Genomic DNA, 21000 nt, shown 5'->3' on the forward strand with positions numbered 1-21000 from the left:
CATCTTATGGATGTTAGTCCACTTAGAAATTGGGTTTGAAACTTAGGTTGGTATTTACACACGTTTTCAACACATTTTTGTTCGAGGCTCGTTGTCTGTTCTCTGTGGTTTTATTCAGAAGGGTTTTGAAAGTGACAAATTTGTATTTTTGTCAAGCATTGCATCGCCAATGCAGTTACATCACTAGAGCCGGTATGACATTCGCTTTCTTTTGCATATAATTTTTGTGCCTAAACCTTACGTTAACATACTCAAAATCCAGTGGAAAGCTGAATTTAGGTGTAGGAATTGTTTCAGAAAATGCAGATTAATAAAAAGTTTGAAATACAGCTACTTTTGAAAAGTCGAAAAAAGCGTGTTCCTTCATGTAATAATACAGCGTACGTCATGAAAATCTCCGCCTGCATTGTTTATCGTAGAATTACAATCAAAACCTCACTACAATATGTTTATGGGCATGGGATGTTTTCAAATGTTTAGAAAAACAGTGGTTTATTTTTAGTAATGTTGTTTATTAAGCGTAAAGTCCTGTACGAAACATTTAATTTTTCTTGTTAAAAATAAAGTATCTTCAATCAAATATCGATGGTACAGAGCATAACTGAAATTGCTCATATTTCGGTTGTTTCACAATCATGCAATTACAATTCAATAGACTTTGGCTTAACAATTTGTTTACACATGTTTCTTAATTAATATTTCAAATCACTTGAACATGACGACAAACAAGCAGTAATGAGGCTAACATTGAAAAAAATACCGTTCATGAAGCCAACGCACTCTGTAGCTAATCGGGCTAGCATACCTTTTTCCCTGCTTATTTCATAAGGTATTCGATTTCATTCTATCACACTATCTTCTCTTTGTCACTACCATCCCTTACTTGTGAAAATAACTTCCGCTTCAGTTCCGTTTCTGTTTTTAATTTGTTCGATGAGGACTTATAAAAATAAATACAATTGCTAAAAAGAAAAAAAGATGTATCAATATTAACCCCCAAAACAAAATAAAACACAAAACAAACCAGTAATCCGATCCACGAATAACTATGACTCAGGGCGAAGCTTTTCTGGATACTTATTCCTCATCGGTGATGTCGGCATCCTGCACCGGAATGATTGCGCCCAGAGAAGATGATGTTCCGGAACTTGTATCGACCCGTCCACGTTAACATTGGAAAATAATTGCTTCAGGCATTTCGCTGGAGGTTGCCTGCATCGAAAAAAGTCCGTCATGGAACCTGTTTTTGTATTAAAAAAGACAAATTTGTATCTAATGTATTCTCGGGAATTATCAAAAACATTAAAAAACAAATTTCAATGGAATCTTACCAGGTATAAGTGTACTCGGCGACCTCCAATTGTCCACTAGAAGCCAGGCCAGGAGTTGTGCCTCATCGTTGAATATCGGGTCATTTCGTGTAGGTAGCAACTGTAAAATGAGCCCAATTGGAATAATCACTAACTGAAAATTGGAATTAAACATTCACCAAAACAACGACATACACTGCTAGTTTTTAACACTCTTAATGTTTAAATTATAGCAAAGGATGGATCGGTAACTGAGACCATTTAGCCTACAGTTTTTTTGCCTCGATTCAATGTATCTCAAAAACTACATCATAGTTATGGATTGATAATGAATTATTAAGTGATAATGCATGTTTATGTCTTTTTGTTACAATGATTACAGTTGTTCTAATGATTACAGTTGACTAAAAATTAGAAAATGTTTTAAATTTTGCAATAACGAATGTTAAACTGATTGAATATTCAATAGGTTCACTTTCAAGTCGTACGAAGAAACAATAGACTCCGTAGCAGCGTAGCTTTACGTTCTAACAAATAGACATTAGACATTAACATACATTATCGCTGTATCAGATTTAATAAATAACATAAATAAATTCGATTATCAATTGAAGCTCAATTGCTTCAATCAAGGATGGATCCAAGCTGAATTATGCATTTGGCAGTTTCGGCCTTTCGAAATATCACGCTGAATATTTTTATTGATTGTTAAAAACTAATTGAATCAACTTCTTTTAGATTTTCGTGTTGAATCTGAAAATAAACAAGCGAAACTGATCATTAATATGGATTACGTTTATCTTTCCGGTTTCAATGTTTTGATTACGGATTTTGTACTGATTTATCGTAACTTAAACATCTTAGGTAGTTATTCATACATTATTTAATAAATGAAATCCTTCTTCATTTTGACGGATCCAACTTTTTTCAGATTAACGTTTATGCAAAGTAAACTTTCCTATCATCCTAGTGATTTTTTCTCATTTGTCCGCACGGAAAATGTTCTTGAAATCGTAAAGACCTCACCTCAAACTTCTTGTTTGTAGTAGCACCGATGAGGCGGCCAGTTACCAATTTCAATATGGACGGACATAAATCGATTCACTCGAGTTCCACTTTTTGCATCTTCCGGAATATGACGACCAATTCTTCAGGACGTTGTTGATACACAATGCAGCTGTTGTCACCAAAAAACAATTGTTCCGGAGTACACTTAAGGACAGAAGCTCTGATGCCCGGCCAAACAGCACGTTGCCACTGAACCATCGTGTTTCTTCATCGTGCTCTTTAAGGTAACCCCGGTTAAACGTATCCTTACTTTTATCAGTAGGGTTAGAATGTGTAGCATTTCATCTGTTCCTTAACACAAAGCATATTTATTCCTATTATCGCACAACTTTTTGGAAACAATCAGAAGAGCTGCTCATTAAATTTGGTTTACTCCGCCTTCTTGGTAGTACTGAAACATTTCTTGGAACTGGAGTTTATGGAAGACTAAAATTTTAAATGTCTTATAACATAGTAAGAAATGAAAGAATTGTTTTGCTTATTTGTTGTTGATTTTTTTAATAAGATTCATGTGACGGGATTTTTTTGTGTGTTCCGGATCACATCGTAGGCCAGTACGGGGATGCCTTTTCAGAGCTACTAAAACGAAATATTTCAATGCACATTCTTTGAAGCATAGTTAATTCTGGAGCGAAACACTTACCTTTTGTTTTGAACTATCTTGTAACAACAACTGAATTATATTCCGCAAGGAAAACCTAGAAAGTTGGTTTCAGTTCCAGCAGCTTCTCACCGAACCAGATTCAAACTCAAAATCACAGATGTTATTTTAAAGAAACCAAAGAGAAATTTTTCGCGACTTGATTCGATTGCAAATAGACGACATGTTTGAAAAGATTGGTTCACTGCCAATGGCGTGTAAATGAAATTACACGAATGACATACGAAATTTCTTGTGATGAACTGTGTTGTTACATGAAGACACATTCGACCGTTTTTATTGATGAAATTTTACATGATATTTTATGCAACACAACTTCAGTGCAAAAACAAATCAACTTCACATGCGATGTGATATTACATTTGATTTACTCTGTACATTTACAATACACAATGAAACAAAATGTGAACGGAGATTTACATGAACAAGCTTTATAATTACATGAAAATACCCGATTCCTTTCTACCCATGTTCTTACATGTAATTTCACATGGATTTTCTAAACTGTGAATACTCGCTTGTGTTTCTTACATGTCTTTTCAAGCGATTTTTCTTTTAGATGTCAAAAACTCAAAATTCCGTGCAATGTAACATTACATTTTTTTTTCTGTGTTCCCTACATATCATGAATTTCCTAACAAATTTTAAAATGTCCCGCTTCATTTTTGAAACGTCCCGCTTTCTTTGAAAACCATCTGGTAAGCCTAAACTAGGTCGATCTTCAGCCAACCTTTTTAACTTAAAATTTCAGTTGTTTTGATTGATTCTTCGATAAAATAAGACTAACATTAATCGCATCCGTGAGATGTTTGACTCAATTTGAAGCTAAATTTACCTGAATACGATAATTTTAGGCTTCAACAACTCAAGATTCTCTCCAAAGAGCTTTAGGATTTTTTAAGCAGGATCGATCTTTCGTTTCTGGAACTGCAGCTGAATCGATTTTGGAGATCAAATTTTTTCCCTAAAGATCTAACAATCCTTCATCAATCAAATTCTCACAGTTTGTTTGCAAAACAGCTCCACATTTCAATCGCTAGCATTGCTCTATTTGGCACAAAAAAAAACATCGTTTTAATAGCCCAATTCGTTATACAAATATTTGAGTCAATGAAGAGAGAAGAAATAAAAAATAGAGAGAAAATAAGAAAAAAAGATCGGGAACTTGGAACAAACCGTAGAAAATTTTTCTTTCTTATCGATTCTAGGCAACTGAAATTGAGCAGATGTCTGACAAATGTGTGGGATCCAGCATGGCCAGATCTACGGATTTCTTCGAAGATCTCGAATTTTGAGCACTTCTACGGATCCACGGATCGATGCTCGAAATTTACGGATTTTCAGCATTTCATACGGATTTTCTATGGATTATTAGAAAAATTGTAGCAGTGATGCGAATGTCATCCAAAAGACAGTCGAGGTCGTGACAGTCGCATAACATTTTCCAATGACATTCGAAAATGTCTCAATGACATTGACGGTCATCCAAAAAAATGTTAAACAACTGGAGAAAATGTCATTCAGTTTTACAATGACAGTCGCTTAGAAAAATGTCATAGAATTATTCATCTCAATAACATTTTTAACTTGTGACAGTCGAAGAATCTGTTGGACTGTCGGAATGACATTTTTGAATTTTCGATTCCGTGACTGTCATGGAAAAATTTTAAAAAATGTCATGATTTTGACAATCATGAAGTTCATTGGCCACGGCCAATCTGACCGGTTCCGGAATCCGAAAAATCAAAATGATCAGATTTTAACTTCCGACACATAAATAGAAAGCTCTTGGCCTGTACATGATGGGAATTGTTAGGAAAAGTGAGCTTTCTATTCATGTGTCGCAAGTGAAAATCTGATCATTTTGATTTTTCGGATTCCGGAACCGGCCAGATTGGCCAGCTAACATGGCAAAGAACCGTTTTGACTGTCGCGACATTCATTTTAATAACATTTCATTGAAATTTTTATGAATGTTACTATTCTGTGACATTCAAAATGTTAAATGTCGCCATAACATTTGCCAATATTAATGTCATCGAAGCAACGACCGACTTTCATCAGCTTATCGTAACATTTTTTTTCCATGACTATCACAATCTTGATGCAAGTTGTGACATTCATCCCAAATGTTATTTGACATTTTCTCGAGGGAATTTCTTAGCGATGACATTCACAAAATCCAAAAAGGAAATGACTGCGACAGTCGTTTTCGTACTGATGAATGTCGCTCTATGCTTCAGAAAAATGTCAAATGACATTCGGACAGTTATCATACCTGAATTGTAGGAATTAACGGATCTCTTACCGGAGGATTGCAATGGAGAGGGAGTTCTCAGATTTTGCAACAGTTCGTACATTTCTTCTCTCTTTCTCTCTCTATCTCTCTGAATACTGGGTTCTCTAATTTTAATTCAAATTTACTCATTTAGCCGCACAATTGGTTACAATTTACTACAGTTTCAATAATTGGATGCACAATTTGTGTGATCATTGACGTATCATCTCTCTTTATCTCAGTCTCCTGTCTCTTACACATGACTCTCACTTTCATCTGAACTCTCTCAAACACATCTGCTCTATTCTCTCTCTTTCACCCGTGTTTTTTTACTCTCACTTTTTCTCCCTATCTCTGAACCTTTTCATAAATAGTATTACTGACGTAGGATCTTTTTTTTAAAAGTGTAAAATGTTCTAAGTTTTCCAAGACTGTGATAGATTTTATATTGTGCGATAAAAATCAGTTTTTTGTTCAGAAATTCAAAAATGATGTCAGCTCATTGCGACACATTGTTGTTGTGACCATAAAAACTCCCAGCTTAAATGAAATCGTAGTAGAAATGATAATCTCAATCGAATATAAAGACATTTTCAATAACCATAGCAAACAAGTTGGTATTGAGTGATTTTCTATCATTCATTTACGACAAGCTTTGCCCGAAAATAGTTGAGTCGGATAGCAGTTTAGTCAATTCGTAAATATGTCTCCAAAAAGTTGGGAATATGCTAATTCGACATTTACGATTTGAGTGGACTGATTTACGATAAATGGGCGGTCCATCGATTGAAACTCTATCCGATCTCTCCGGTTCGTAAAAATAAAATCTCGCCTATAGAGTTATAGCGTGGATCTTATCAACTGATGAGTTGGCATCGTGGTAAGATACCGGACTGCGAACTCGGAGGACTGGAATTCAAATTTCGGTCGGGAAACTTTTTTTTTCGTTTTACTCATATTGCTAAAAATCGTATATTTAGCATTTTGTTGGGAAATCGAATCGTTGAAATCTTGTCATTGTAGATATATTGCCTCCACTTTTGTAGCTACATATATACTATTTTGATAAGTTTAATACAATCATTTCATCTGGTATAATTGTTTGAACAATTCTGTTGTTCCTGCGCTATACCTTCTTAAATGTTTGCTGGGCTTGTCTCTCCTTCATTGGATCAAGATTATCGCTAAAGCCTAGTCCACACTAGGAGACGGTCTCAGCGTCTCCCATTTTCTTCGGGAGACACTGAGACCGTCTCAGGTTTCCAACAACAACAACAGACAACAAAGTTCGTCTCATAACAAAAATCGCAGTTCATGTTGCCTAGTGTGGACTAGGCTTAACGATGCCAGCCAAGAAGAAAAGGTTTGGCGGTAGAACAAAGCAAAAATTGATTTTAAATTTATCGTTTAAAATTCTTGTTGAAGGTTCAAATGAGCAGTTTTTCTAAAATTTCCATTTTAATTGATAAAAAAAACATTAAATTAAACAAAGAAAAAATTTTGTGAAATGAAATTTAGCTTCCGCCAGACACCTGATAATGAACAGTTTTGAGAATTGAACTTTGATAACTATTAAAACCAACCTCGACGAAAAAAAGGCATCCATACCACTGCCAATTGCAATAAGTCCAAAAATGGCAAAGACTAGGTCCGGACTCCGCCGGGACAATTATCTACACCGATCGATTGGATCGAAGAGAAAAGAAAGCTTTGCCCGAGTTGTCCGTTGGGGTGCTGGTCTGGTAGCCATCAATGATCTTATCGACCTGGATTGGTCTTCATTCTTCAGTAAAGCAGAGCCAGACCGCTGCCTGGTTCCTCAAAAGGACAACGACGGACGCCATATAACCAACAAAGTGGGTTCCTCCTCCTCCTTCTAGAGGCCCCAGGTAATTGAAACTGATCGGGTTGGAAATTGATTATGATTAAATTGTGCGTCTCAAGTGGGTCATAAAAATTTCCAAGGGTATTGCTCGATTTGTAGTGCGTTGTTTTTTTTCTTCTCTTCTGGGGGAGTCTACCGGATTTCTGTTGTTGGAAATTTGCAAAAAGTTTTGTCCCAGTTATGGAGTGCTTGTTGTTTTTTTTTATTGTCCCAGTACCAGTGATGCCACATTTCTATCGGTATTTTGAAACCCAAAAAAATCTTTTATCGGTATGTAAATCCTAAAAATCGGTATGAAAATCGGTATTTGAGGTAGATATTCAAAAATGCTTACATTTTAAACTTCCTAACGTATTTTTCTTTAAATAGAAGCTTTCAATAAACAGCAAGTCTCTTATGAATGTTCATTTTTAGTTCAAAACTAGCTGACTAAATGTGTTTTAGCATATATTACAGGAAGGTTTTTTTTACACTGATATACGTACCGCGTAAAAAAATCCGTGCCGTGTAAAAAAAAGCTGTGTTTATTGCATTTCCTCCGTAACTTGGTTCTAAGTAAGACTAGTTTACACAAAATGACAATTTTGAAATTTTAACAGAACTTTATGTTTGTTATGACTTGTATATTTTTTTTTTAATTTTTAAACTATCTGCTTTTGCTGACGAAAGCACAAATCACGAATGAAAATTCAGCAGAAAATCCGAAATAGGTATTTTTTCCAGTACTCATAACTGAATGGGAATTTATTTTAAAAGTTACCGTTTGATAAGAAAAATAAGTGGCATGGCGAGAACCTTCAGGTTACACGTTGTTTAGGCATATAAATTAAGGAAAAACTTGAGACTTCAATTGATTTTTGGCTGAAGTGGGATGTAAATTTGATAAATTCGATAAGGCAATAGAACCAGGTCAATCTAAAGGAAATTTTAATTTAGTAAACACTTACAAATCCAATGGCTTTTTGACGTTCGAGGTAAGTATAGGCCCAAGTTGATGTTCTTCGTTTTGTTGATGGATTTTCGCCAAACTTTAAAAGAATAGGTTCTTCCGAAAAAGATTTAAAACACATAGTTTTACTGTAACTGAAAGTACCCATTTTGCCTGGCGTGGTCTTTAATTCTGCGATCTCTGGTACCTTCTTATGATATCATATATTTTGCTAACAAGATGCAGAAGGATTGAAGATTATGCCGATGATATTACATACCGTGTATCTGATTGCACTTCAAATCTCGACATACCCCACGACGAGTTGAACAAGGATTATATTCAAACGGTGTATGTATTTCCTTGAAAAGTTAGCATCTCGCGAAACAAGAACTTTAATGCGATCGTCAATTGAAATTGACCTTAAGAAACTTCAATTGGCAGTCGCAGAAGGTCAAATATCAGCCTTGAGCTTAGTCCATTGGCTTTTAGGTTGAGTACCATAATAGTGCATCATTTGACAGAACAAAAGAAAAAACAGCGCGAACAACTAAACGAATTATGAGAGTGAGCCGTGGAGATCTTTGCAGAATACTTTCAAAGCTGTACAGATCAAAGTTACGCCACGCCAGCTACCGAACTTTGTCTTCTTTCTACGGGACCTTTACGAGGATAGCTTGAATGAAGTGGGAGTGTTGAAGGGGGATGAATTTTGAGTTGAAATCTTAAAAATCGGTATGAAATCGGTATGTTTTGCCAAAAATCGGTAATCGGTATATACCGATTCTTGGTCAAAATTTTGCTCAAAAATCGGTATAAATACCGGAAAATCGGTATGTGTGGCATCGCTGCCCAGTACCTATTCCAAGTTTGCCAGTCAAGTGGCTGGGTCGGTCCGTTTTGAAGTTTTATTATGATTGTTACCCCCTTTTTGTCATCAATAGAAGTTGTAATGGGGAACCTCGTTGGGAATTCCAGTTCGGTTTACATTGACTAGCATCTCGGGTAGAAAAAGTACCCAAAACCCATAATGAAAGAAAAAAACATTCTACTTGAAGAATGAATACCATTCCTCCGTCGCCGTTAGTTCCCTGTATCTCAAATTAACGGCCAATATTATGACAGGTAAAAATTGCAACTTAATTCATCCGGAGGCCAAATGGACGCACGAATTAAACAGCACTTTTATTATAATAACACACGGCGTAATGTATCCATTACAGTCGCGTTAATCTGCATGTAAACGACGATGACGACGATAGACTCTTGATGGAGACTACGACGACTGCCGAGGGACTTCAAAGCCTCCAAAGGTGCATATGCGCATAGAAATTGGCCAGTAAGCGTCATCGGCGTGCCGGGCAAGTTACTTCGAATGGGTCCAACCAGTCTCGCTAAGATTCAAAATGTTTTCCTAACCCTTGATCGACTACCGCTGCTGCAGTGCTAATCTAGTGTATATGACTAAACGCTGGAAAGATTCCTCGTAACTTAACATTCGGTAGGGAAACTGGGGGTAAAATGCGCACATGGAGAGTAAATAATCTTTATTCCACAGGACATAAAATACCTTCAAAACTTCGTTTAGTTTGGTTCGTACACGCGTACGTGTGTTAAAAACAAACAACAATTTTAGTTCGAGAAATAAAGATTGCCACTACAGCTTCCAAATTGCATATCTATTGAAATATGTTGGTGACCGTTTTGCCCCTACTGCACATTCAACCTGAAGCCCGCTTTCCTTGGGTACTTTTTGCAGTGCATCCAGGTGATCACGAGTTCAGGCACTTTGTCGTCACTTCATACAACACTTTGACTATAGTTAAGGCGGTGGACTGCTCATGGGGCGATTCAATGTGCACGGAATTCAGCTATCGCTGCCAGGAAGAAGCCAGATAAGTAAAGGCACGTTCGAATTCCTCAGCAGCTGACTATTTAGCTGACTGGGGTGACTAGGAAACAATTTGTATATCTAAGCCTATACTGTTACAGGCACGCGCGCACCCGCGCCGTTTGTGACAAATTCGTTTGAAAGAAGTAACATTCAACAGAAGAAAAAAGGAAAATCTACCCCGTTAGATGTTGTTAGTCATCCAAAGGCAACGACATTAGCTATAAAATGACGATGATGATAATGGGACTTTGCCCAGCGTAAAAGGGCATCTAATCTGAACGATTTAAATTGGAGCGATGATCTTTTACTAAATGTCATGTGCGAGATCGCTATCGGTGATATCGTTTGCTGCTGAAGTACGTTAATGGGAAGTTGGCTTACAGCAGAGCTGCTAGTGGAAATGTCAAGTTCGTTTCTTATTTATATTATCCAAAGTGTAACGGATAGGGGCAGAGTCCTGGAAAAACCAATGTCTCTAACACTTTAATATCTTAGATACCTAGTTCCGTCTCTTGTCTTAGTTTTCATTTATTTTTGTATTTTACAAAATTCAAACTGTTTCAATCAGCAAAATTGTAAAAACAAAAATTGAAAAAGCATTAAAAAATGAGTAATGATGAGGAGGTTTTGCGCCCTTTGGAGAAGGACCTCAAGAGGAGGAACACTCCCGCGGGCTTTTCCCTGCTCATACATACATAGAAAACTAAAATGGCGTTATTTTTTCAATTTTTAATTTTGATAACATACAGAATCTCGTGGATTTACTTTGCATGAGTCCCCTTAGAATTGGGTCTCAATTTTATTGCATCATGTTTAACTAAGTAGGAGAAAAATCAACACTCAAGGTAATGCCCAACACCTCCTCTTATCGGGGTTAGTAAAATTAACATAAAACTAAACCAAATAGTAATTTTTACAATTTTCTGCGAGAAATGATTGGAAAGATGCTAACCTTACAATTCGAAATCATGGCAGATGTCCGTCAACTTTATCGACTGCCACCAAATGCAAAGAAAATTCTGGCTCCTTACTTTAATTTCGTTTTCCCCAAGTCCTGACAAAATGTTTAGCCTTGAGATGTAAACCTATATTATTTACGGTCTATTTTTTCTGAAACCGCTCTACTCAGCAAAACAAATGTAAGCCACTCTACGTATTATTAATGATTAGTTCTCATATTCGAGAAATATAACAATTTGTTGATGCTAATATTACATCTTAATAATGTACTAATTTTGAGCACGTCTGGTAGTGTAATATCACAACTTGCTATGCATTATTACACCAAAGTAGTTACGGTTCAATTTCTCGGATCGATGTAGAATATGTGTATGACACCAATAAACACCGGTATTCTTTTGTTTTTTCATTTTATAGAAAGTTTACTAATACGAAGAGTTTTGAAATCAATCTTTTATGATATAATTCTCAAATTAAACTCCTTTTTTATTGTGTGTGATGAGAGCATATAAGTTTTGTCATGCAAGCATTTTATTTCTGATAAGATGCGATCGGTTTTTAAAGACAAATCGAACATACTTTTCTTCCTAAAGCATTTTACCGAGTCGGAACAAAAAAGATTGCTTATCGCATCCGCAGAATAAGTTTGAATTACTTGCTAATCCCTGCATTAAAAAAATCTATGCATAAGCAAATAAAAATAGTCCAGACATTTTCCACTGATAATAATTTCGCTTTTCCGTTTTTTATTTTGTTTCCTTGTTATTACTACATTAAATTTGAAGAAAGATCCACAATTTTTCAGGAAACTCTGTAACATTTGAATCACAATATCCTCTAAACATCAACAGAACACTTCCATCGTTGCTATGCTCTCGTTTGTTTTCATGGATACCTTAATCCGGGGTAAGATTGATCTTTTTTTTTTCTAATATATTGCGATTATTTTTTCTTTTAAGGGAAATATGGCATTTTTGTCATTTTTGTCATTTTTGTCATTTTTTGTCATTTTTGTCATTTTTGTCATTTTTGTCATTTTTGTCATTTTTGTCATTTTTGTCATTTTTGTCATTTTTGTCATTTTTGTCATTTTTGTCATTTTTGTCATTTTTGTCATTTTTGTCATTTTTGTCATTTTTGTCATTTTTGTCATTTTTGTCATTTTTGTCATTTTTGTCATTTTTGTCATTTTTGTCATTTTTGTCATTTTTGTCATTTTTGTCATTTTTGTCATTTTTGTCATTTTTGTCATTTTTGTCATTTTTGTCATTTTTGTCATTTTTGTCATTTTTGTCATTTTTGTCATTTTTGTCATTTTTGTCATTTTTGTCATTTTTGTCATTTTTGTCATTTTTGTCATTTTTGTCATTTTTGTCATTTTTGTCATTTTTGTCATTTTTGTCATTTTTGTCATTTTTGTCATTTTTGTCATTTTTCTCAATTTATGCAATTTTTTAATTATGTCAACTTTGTCAAACGGCATGACAGAATTTGAGATGATGTGCTTCGTACGTTAAGGGCAATGTCATTTTCTCGTTCTATGAGAAGCTTTTACTTGCGAAATGAGCGTTGGACGAAGTATCGAAGTTACAATCGCTATCGCAGTATTCGATGTGGAAATCAAGTCCCAAACTTCCAAGGTTAATAGCTAAACATCGAGACAACAGAAGACATCGATGCCGCCATCCAGGGGTTCCAGGAGGCTATTCGAATTGCAGAAAACGGACACATCAGGGAGGTGCCAGTTTATCGTAAGTCTATTGAATTTGATCCAATTATAAAAAAGCTTATTGCGTTGAGAAATATTTATCGTAGGCAGTATCAAAGAACAGGCTTGCTTGAAAAGAAGATAACGTTCAAAAATCTCTCGAAAATTGTTAGAAATAGGGCAGATGAATTGCGTAATCGAAATTTCTCGAAACATATAGCTAGCCTTGATAATTATAGCAAACCCTTTTGGAAACATGCAAAGTTGCTAAAAACGAAACCTAAACCTATCCCTCATCTTGCTTCTGATGGTAGAAATCTCTTAACACCGGTTGAGAAATCTAATGCTCTAGGAAATCATTTTTTAACCTCACACCAGCTGGGTGACAGGGTTGTTAGTACACAAGCTGATGTGGTGGATAATGTTGTCCGTACTATTGACGAGTCCCCAAATAACTTCCCAAGAGATCACACAGTATCGGCCGATGAGATTAAAGCCACCATAAGACGATCCAAAAATATAAAAGCACCTGGTTTCGACGGTATTTTGAACATCGTGCTGAAACATCTGAGTTCAAATGCTTATCAACATCTTTCATCAATCTTCAATAGATGCCTTGAACTTGGCTACTTTCCACTTTGCTGGAAACTGGCAAAAGTAACCCCCATCCTAAAGCCAGGCAAAGATCCCACATCTCCTAAAAGTTATCGCCCAATAAGTTTGTTATCGTCACTCTCCAAACTGTTTGAAAAGATCATCCAAAGTCGTATACTGGACTTTGCGGATACGAATCATGTTTTCCTCGAGGAGCAGTTCGGTTTTCGGAAAGGAAGATCCACTGTCCATCAACTTACCCGTGTCACTGATATCATCAGATGTAATAAAGCAGTCTCAAAAACATCTATTATGGCTTTACTGGACGTCGAAAAGGCCTTCGATAACGTCTGGCATAATGGCCTTATATGCAAACTGAAAAGATTCAACTTCCCAATCTTCCTAGTGAAAATTATTAGAAACTATTTAACAACCAGATCCTTTCAAGTTTCAATTTGTAACACCTGCTCTGACACATTCAACATCCACGCTGGTGTCCCCCAAGGAAGTATCCTTGGTCCCATCCTGTTCAATATATTTACATCAGACATTCCAGAACTCCCTGATGGAGGACAATTGTCACTATTTGCCGATGACACTGCTATTATTTACAAAGGCCGCATCATCCGCTCGATCGTAAATAAACTGCAAAATGGACTGGATGTTTTGGCAGAATACTTTAACAATTGGAAAATATGCATCAACGCAGCGAAAACCCAAAGTATTGTCTTCCCTCACTCAAAGTCACCAAAGCTCGTTCCACCCGAGGATGTCAAGATTCGCCTAGGAGGTTCGTCTGTTGAATGGTCAAGTGATGTTGTGTATTTGGGGATAACTCTCGACAGTAAGCTGATATTCAGATCTCACATAGACAAAATAGCTACAAGATGCAATATGCTTATTAAGCAATTGTACTCTCTAATCAACCGAAAATCGAAACTCAGTCTGAACAATAAGCTTGCTGTTTTCAAGCAAATCGTACGCCCTGTGATTGAGTACGGACTTCCAGTTTGGGACTCGTGTGCTAAAACGCACAAACTAAGACTACAAAGGATTCAAAATAAAATCCTCAAAATGATTTTGAATCTCAACCCCAGAACGAGTACAAATGAAGTACATGAAAGAGCTGAACTAGAAACCCTAGAGCTGAGATTTCAAAAACTGGTCCTGTCCTTCCGCCAGAGTGCTTCACACTCAGAACATTCAATAATTCGCGATCTTGTATCATAGTAACTCAACCATCAGTCAATTCTTCCCAAATGTAAATATTTGTAAATAGTAGGTTAAGTAGTTAGGTATTTAGGTTAGATAAAAAAAAAATTTTAAACAGTGATTGTATCACAAAACTGACAAGCTATTGAAAAATTAGGAGTAAACCAAGATGTGTCGAAATGTAGGTACCAAAGATGCAAAGCAATTAGGCTGAATCACTTGAAATGTAAACTCAACATAAGAAACTGTAAATAAATTTAAATTCAACTTTAAAAAAAAAAAAAGTTAATAGCTAAACCGGTAAAATAATTAAAATTAAAAAAAATGAGCTCTGCAATTTGGACTGGCTTGTAGAAAAAGTCTGCTGTAGGAGGAAGCTCCTATACAATTTTCTGTAACGATGACAGCATAGCTGAGTGGGAGAATAGGCTGTTAGTTTCTTTCTCCTTTCTACACATGGTAAATTGTATACCATGATATCGAGCGCTCCCATCTCCTATCGTGTCTATGACGTCATGTAGAATTTGGCGTCATCATCAAAACTCATGTTGATTAGAGATTGCTGGATGTTGCAAGCAAGCCAACTGGATACGATCTTTGAAAGAAACATTCTTATAATATTTACAATGAAAAAAAAAATTAAAGCTATTTTATTTCATTCTTTCAGTGTTCGGCATCGCTAACTGAAAAGTTAGCGGCGCTGATTAGATCGCTAATTCGGTCAAAGTTAGCGATCGCTAATTAAAACAGCTAAATTTTGCGTTAAAGTTATCGATCTATTAAAAGCGCTAATCGCTAATCGATAATAGAATTTAAAAAAAAAAAAAGCAAAACGCAAAGTTTGCAGCCATCTTTAATTATAATATTGACTAGAAAAGTTGTTAAAGGATATATATAGGTAGTATTTGGTGAAAAGTAAAAGGAAAAACTTTTGAATCAAATTTTTTTTAAATGTTCACTCGTTTATCATTTTTCACACCAGTTAATACAAAGGTCCTCTTTAGGTAGATTCTTTGTTTGTCCGAAATAGTTTTTCATCTTTTTTAACATTAATACTCAAAAGATTGATTGATTTATTGACTTATTGGAAATTTCAATTTTTCACAACTTTCTCATCTCTTTTATATTCAAAGAAGGCTTATGCTTCAGACATAAATTCAAGTGATGACAATTCAATAAGACGCTTATTCCTATGATTCCAGTCAAAATCGAGATCGAATGACTTCTGAAATCCATATTTAATGAAAACTTGAATACCTGATCGAATTCAAAATTTGAAATTTGTAAGATGCCGAATTTATGATCTAAATATAAGTCTTTGGCCAAACTAACACTTCAAAGAGGTAGCGTTCTTCAGTTAGCGGAACTAAAAATTAGCGGAACTTTCTTATCCGCTAGCTGAAGAAAAATTTAGCGAGAAAATAAATTCGCTAACTGAAAGTTAGCGGACTAATTAGCGATTAGCGGATTAGCGTTTTTTTTGCCGGACACTGCATTCTTTTAAAGATTATAGATAAAAAAAACATTTTTTAAGATAAAAATCACTTTAATTGTGCAGCACAGTTTCGCTAAACAAAGTGTGCACAAATTCACACTTATTCACAGGCATCTTCAGAACTCGTCGAGCTGATTTGATAGGTATAAAGGTAGGTCTAAGGTAAACACACATAATGTTGACATCAAGAAGTGTGTTTTTAAAACTTGATGACAATCAAGTTACAATCAATTAATCAATTTTGAGACTTTCCGGCGCAAATTGTACAAAAGAAAAAACAACAATAACTCATTCTATCATTCTAGAACCAACCATAAACAAGTTTTTTATTTCGTTTATAGCAGAGATGTTTAGAACGATTCGACATTTTAAGTTTTTAGTGTTGCAATTTTTCTTGGCTTGTCCAGCATTTATTGAAGAGTAAAACGATGAGTTTTTCTTGTTTGAAGGTTCACTTTCAACCCGCATTGTATAGAATAGAGAAATCCCTTCAGCGAAATCGTTAAAATTACATAGACGCCGGTCCGGATAACTTAGTGAAGGCGTTTAATATGTTCGTTTTACCAATTAAAAGGTGTTCATCCTAGACTAAGGTTGCCAGATTGCCCGGTTTTATCTGGGTTTGCCCGGGTATTTAATACAAAATTTTAGAACAGTCCGGCCCGGCCCGGTTGCCCGGATTTAATTGAAAATGCCAGGATTTTGTCCGGATTTTTCCACTTTATTTGGCAAAAAAAAAACACCAAAAAAATTAATTTTTTTTTGTAAATCTTTTTTATTGAGCTACCAAAACAAAAATATTTGAGCAGATTGTGCAAAAATAATCATGGAAGGATTTTTCGAAGATTAAAATGCGATTTAAAATTTGTAGATGAAATAAGATTTTTTTTCAATTCTTTTATCTGGGTTTTGACAAAATTTGCCCGAATATTGCCCGGATTTTCGATCTCGATTTAGAAATTAAATGCCCAGATTTTGCCAGGTTTTTTATAAGAAAAATTGCCCGGATTGTCCGGCCCGGATACATGTTGAAAAAATTCTGGCAACCTTATCCTAGACCACATAAGTCATTTGAATCGAACGCATTTTCCAGAAGCGATATGCCTGCAACTGTCGTCCGAGGGCAATATCCCCATTAGGAAGCGCTTTCATTAGCAATGTACCCAGTCACGGATGAGAAACAGGAAGTCTGCGCATCCCAAAATCACCACCTCTAAGCAAAGCTTGGATGTTGCTGCCGGTATGAATAAATCATATCCAGTTAGTGATGATATCCGTTTTGGTTCTTGATTGTAAATCTTGCGTGGTGTTGAAAATTCGCATTGCCGCATCCATTGCGACCAGCAGCAGCCCATCCTCAAAATCCAATCAGACACATGTCCCGCAAATTTTCGCAGCTCTAGGCACTGTCGGCCGAGGGAAGTTTTGCATGTCAATGATCTCTCTTGATACACGAATTTGCATCAGTTAATTCAATCATGTAATGTAGCAAAGAGAGTCGTTCGGTTTTATACCGGATGAGGGACTGTTGTGAAGGTGGAGTCTTTTTCGGAGGGATCCAGAAAAGGGAGGCAACAAGCTGCACTTTATTTTAATTTATGTCGTACGCGTTGAAGCGTTCTCATGTGCACGTTTGACGCTGCTGCTGGAGCATTTCTTCAAAAGATTATGACGGAAATGTGAAGGAAGTTGGTGAAACAGTTTCTTTTTTACTTATTCTGGCCTGTCGGTTTCGGGTTTGTTGAATAAATGTGGTTCAATATAAACGGTTCCGCTTTTAGATTAATGGTCCGAGAGTGTAGTTCAATTTGAAACTATAAAGACATTGTAAATCCAGACCATCGCAAGTATACTCACTTATAAGTTTAGAAAGTTTTCAATGCTAAGTCTGTGGAAAGTTTTCTCACAAAAACACCAGATTTTCTGAATGAGAAAAGTCAAAGGGGTTCCCATGAGTAAAAAAAAGTAAATTCACAAAACACTGCCGGCAAATTTCAAGCTGTGAAGAATCACGCCATTCCAGCTTTTCGATGCATTCGCTTCACAGACGCTGCGCTGTTGCGGTGCGTTTGAAGATGCAAAATACGAATATAGAAGTGAGGTTTTTTTTTTCTCGGTCGGGTAAGAAGCGTTTATTACGGAATGCACTTAATGGTGCAAAATTTATTTCGTCTCGAAATTGGCATGAATTATTGACATTAATTAGGGCTAAACGGGTAGAATTAGTAGCCGCTTAATGGATTTACAAGTACTTGCGCTTGAGCTAAGCCGAAATAAGCGAAAATCGATGGTGATGGTTGGCTTCCAAAAAAAAACGAGACACTACAGATACTCTTATTCAAAATGAAATACAACTGACTAATTTCGTTGAGAAAAAAAAAAGTGCGGTAGCGTCATCTCACACGTTTGAATCAAACAAAAACCGTCTGTCGGATGCACCCAATTGAAGCCTACACTTGGCAATCGAGTCGAGTACCGTGTTCCCGCCTCTCGTTCGTTTGGGAATTTCAAGAACCGGTAGCCAACGACTGCTTCTTGTGGTTCTTTCAAGAAGACACTCCAGACGTTCCGTTTTGGGGTCTCTCCTCCTCATCAGTGGATTCCCCCATCAGCTAAAGCGGAGGCTGGCCGAGGGCAATCCAAATCCGATGTACTTCTTCTTCTGAATCTGGCTGGCTGAATTCTGAGGCTGGAACATTCTGAGCCAGGAATCTGCTGGATCCCGCCGAGAACATGCCGGACGGACATACACGGACATGGAAACATTCTTTGTATGTTTGCGCAAGCGAAAGGTCGGAAGAAAAAATCGACCGGCCAAGCCATCTGTTGGTGGGTGAGGGATGCTGTTGTACTCGATGTTTGCACCGGACAGGAACATTGGTTTGCTTTTAGGAGTGCATACGTCGTTGTTTTACCCGTTGAGCAAGGTCGGAAGGTTATTCTTCGATGTAGGATCGGAACCGTTGCGTTGCATCGTTTTACCGATATTCATATTGTTGTACCTATATGTATAGCCAAAATTTTCGTTAAAAAAACATTTTATGAGATATATACAAACATGCCAAAAATAACCCCTTCGAAAACAATAAAAATTGCTTGGATCACAGGCCCCCGAATTTCTACACCAACAAATGGGGGTCAAATGACATTTTTTAAACTTTAAATGACTATAACTCCTATAATGAATGTTTTTCGCAACTTTTTCTACATGACAATTTTTATTTTTTTTTTCTAAGTTTGTAGATTTTGAAAAACAAATGTATACTAATATTATATTTACAGCCGGGGGACAAATGACCCCTACCACTTTTTTCCGCTATAAATTTCTTGTTTCACTACCGATTTTTACAAAATTTATAGTTTTGGAAAGCTTGTAACGTGACTCAAATATGATTCTCAGGCAATATTCATCTGCACTCATTTATGTTGAAGTTATTCAAAGTCGAAGAAATTAAAAAAAATATGCTTCGGGAAAAAGGCTAAGTCAGATTTGGTAATGCACCGCATCGCCCAAATGATTACTTCACTAAAACCGGTATAAAATTGGCCTTTCTTTAACACATGGTTTATTGAGATTTCTTTGCTTTAACATACTCAAAATTAAGGGCAAAGTCGAATTTAGTTGGTAGAATAGTCTCAGAAAGAGCAGATTGATAAAAACATCTAAAAACAGCTACTTTTGAACAGGCTTAAAAAGTTCTGTGTTTCGTGTTTTATTAATTTGAAGATGACAAAATGTCACTTTCCATTTCACTTTTTAAAAAAATTTCTATTGTGACTAGGACAGCTTTGGCGATTAATACATTAAAAAGTACAGTTTCTACACCACTTTTTTACATTTTTTGTGACCATGATCTTAAGAAATTTTAAAAATATTTCCATATTTGCAACACATTGCTTTTACCTTCAGATTTCTCAGGCACTAAGTGAATTTATTTTCGAGCACTTAATAACTGACTTACAGCCTATTTCCCGAAGCATGTTTTTTTTTTCAAAAATTAATTCTTCGACTTTGAATAACCTCAAAATAAACGAAAGTAACTGAATATTGTCTGGCAATCATATTGAGGTCACATTACAAGCTTTCCAAAACTAAATTTTGTAAAAAATCTGTTGAGAAACAACAGAGTTTAGAGAAAAAAGTGTTCGGAGTAGTTTCTAAACAAAGCAGGGATGAATTTTCTTTCAATTTACATCATTATTTATGATAAATTTTAATTATTCGAAGAAAAAACAAGAAAACATTGATTACGATGTTTTCCATACAAACATCCGTTAGAAAAAGAATGAAATCGTCTTTTGGGCGATAATGAACCTAATTTTCTATTCGGCACCAGTTTTGATCGCTTATTTGATTTTTACGAAACTACAGCTCAAAACATTTTTACATCGTTGGACTAAATTTTAAGATTTTTCAAAAAAAATTGTCAAAGATACAGCGAAGTGAGTGAAGCAATTCCAAATTCCCCTTTTTACGGGAATAGCTATTTCTTTGTTTCCAGTCATTGTAAAGACTTCAAGTTTTTTTTAGAGCGTTAGTTAAATCGTGTGAAAATTTTCTTGAAAAATATCAACCAAACAAGAAATGGCAGCTTGTCAAAGTTGGAAGAGAGTGTGCAGCTTCACACGATTTAATTCTTTTTGGAACGCAACTGCATGTGTTTAAGTGTCGGTATGTTAAGTGTTGAAAAACTGAGCAATGTTCGCTATTTTCGAAGGCGCTTAAAATAAATTACTTTAAGTTTAGTTTTCAACCCTTTAATGCATGACTTTTTTTAAATGAGAATTGCAGGTATTGAATCAGTGAAAAAATAACATTTTAATTCGAATTACAAAACTCAACAGGTTTGAAATCGTTATTTTGAGTATTATAAAAGTTCTGGCTCATTAAAGTTGAAAAATAATTTTTGAAATTTTTTGTTGATTTCAATGCAATTTTGCAAATTTCTTCAAAACCTTGTTAATTGGGTGCAGGAAGGTGTTTATAAATGATTGAGATTATAAAAT

At 35.7% G+C, this 21000-nt stretch overlaps 1 protein-coding gene and 1 long non-coding RNA gene across 2 annotated transcripts in view; one reads left to right on the forward strand and one right to left on the reverse strand.

Moving 5' to 3' along the window:
* Window positions 1-616: 616 nt before the first annotated feature.
* LOC129743798 (uncharacterized) lies at window positions 617-1477 on the reverse strand. The gene is made up of 3 exons (XR_008736682.1): window positions 1332-1477; window positions 1025-1240; window positions 617-962 (listed from the first exon to the last, which is right to left on the reverse strand). It is a non-coding gene; the product is annotated as an uncharacterized LOC129743798 (long non-coding RNA).
* An 11069-nt stretch (window positions 1478-12546) lies between these two features.
* Window positions 12547-21000, forward strand: part of LOC129741388 (uncharacterized) — a 65898-nt gene continuing 57444 nt past the window's right edge. Inside the window, exons 1-2 of the mRNA XM_055733113.1 lie at window positions 12547-12624; window positions 13071-14076. Of these exons, the coding sequence (XP_055589088.1) occupies window positions 12547-12624; window positions 13071-14076 (1084 nt within the window). The remainder of the gene's footprint in view (window positions 12625-13070; window positions 14077-21000) is intronic.

The sequence above is a fragment of the Uranotaenia lowii genome, chromosome 2 (assembly GCF_029784155.1).
Source record: "Uranotaenia lowii strain MFRU-FL chromosome 2, ASM2978415v1, whole genome shotgun sequence".
NCBI classification, from domain to species: domain Eukaryota; kingdom Metazoa; phylum Arthropoda; class Insecta; order Diptera; family Culicidae; genus Uranotaenia; species Uranotaenia lowii.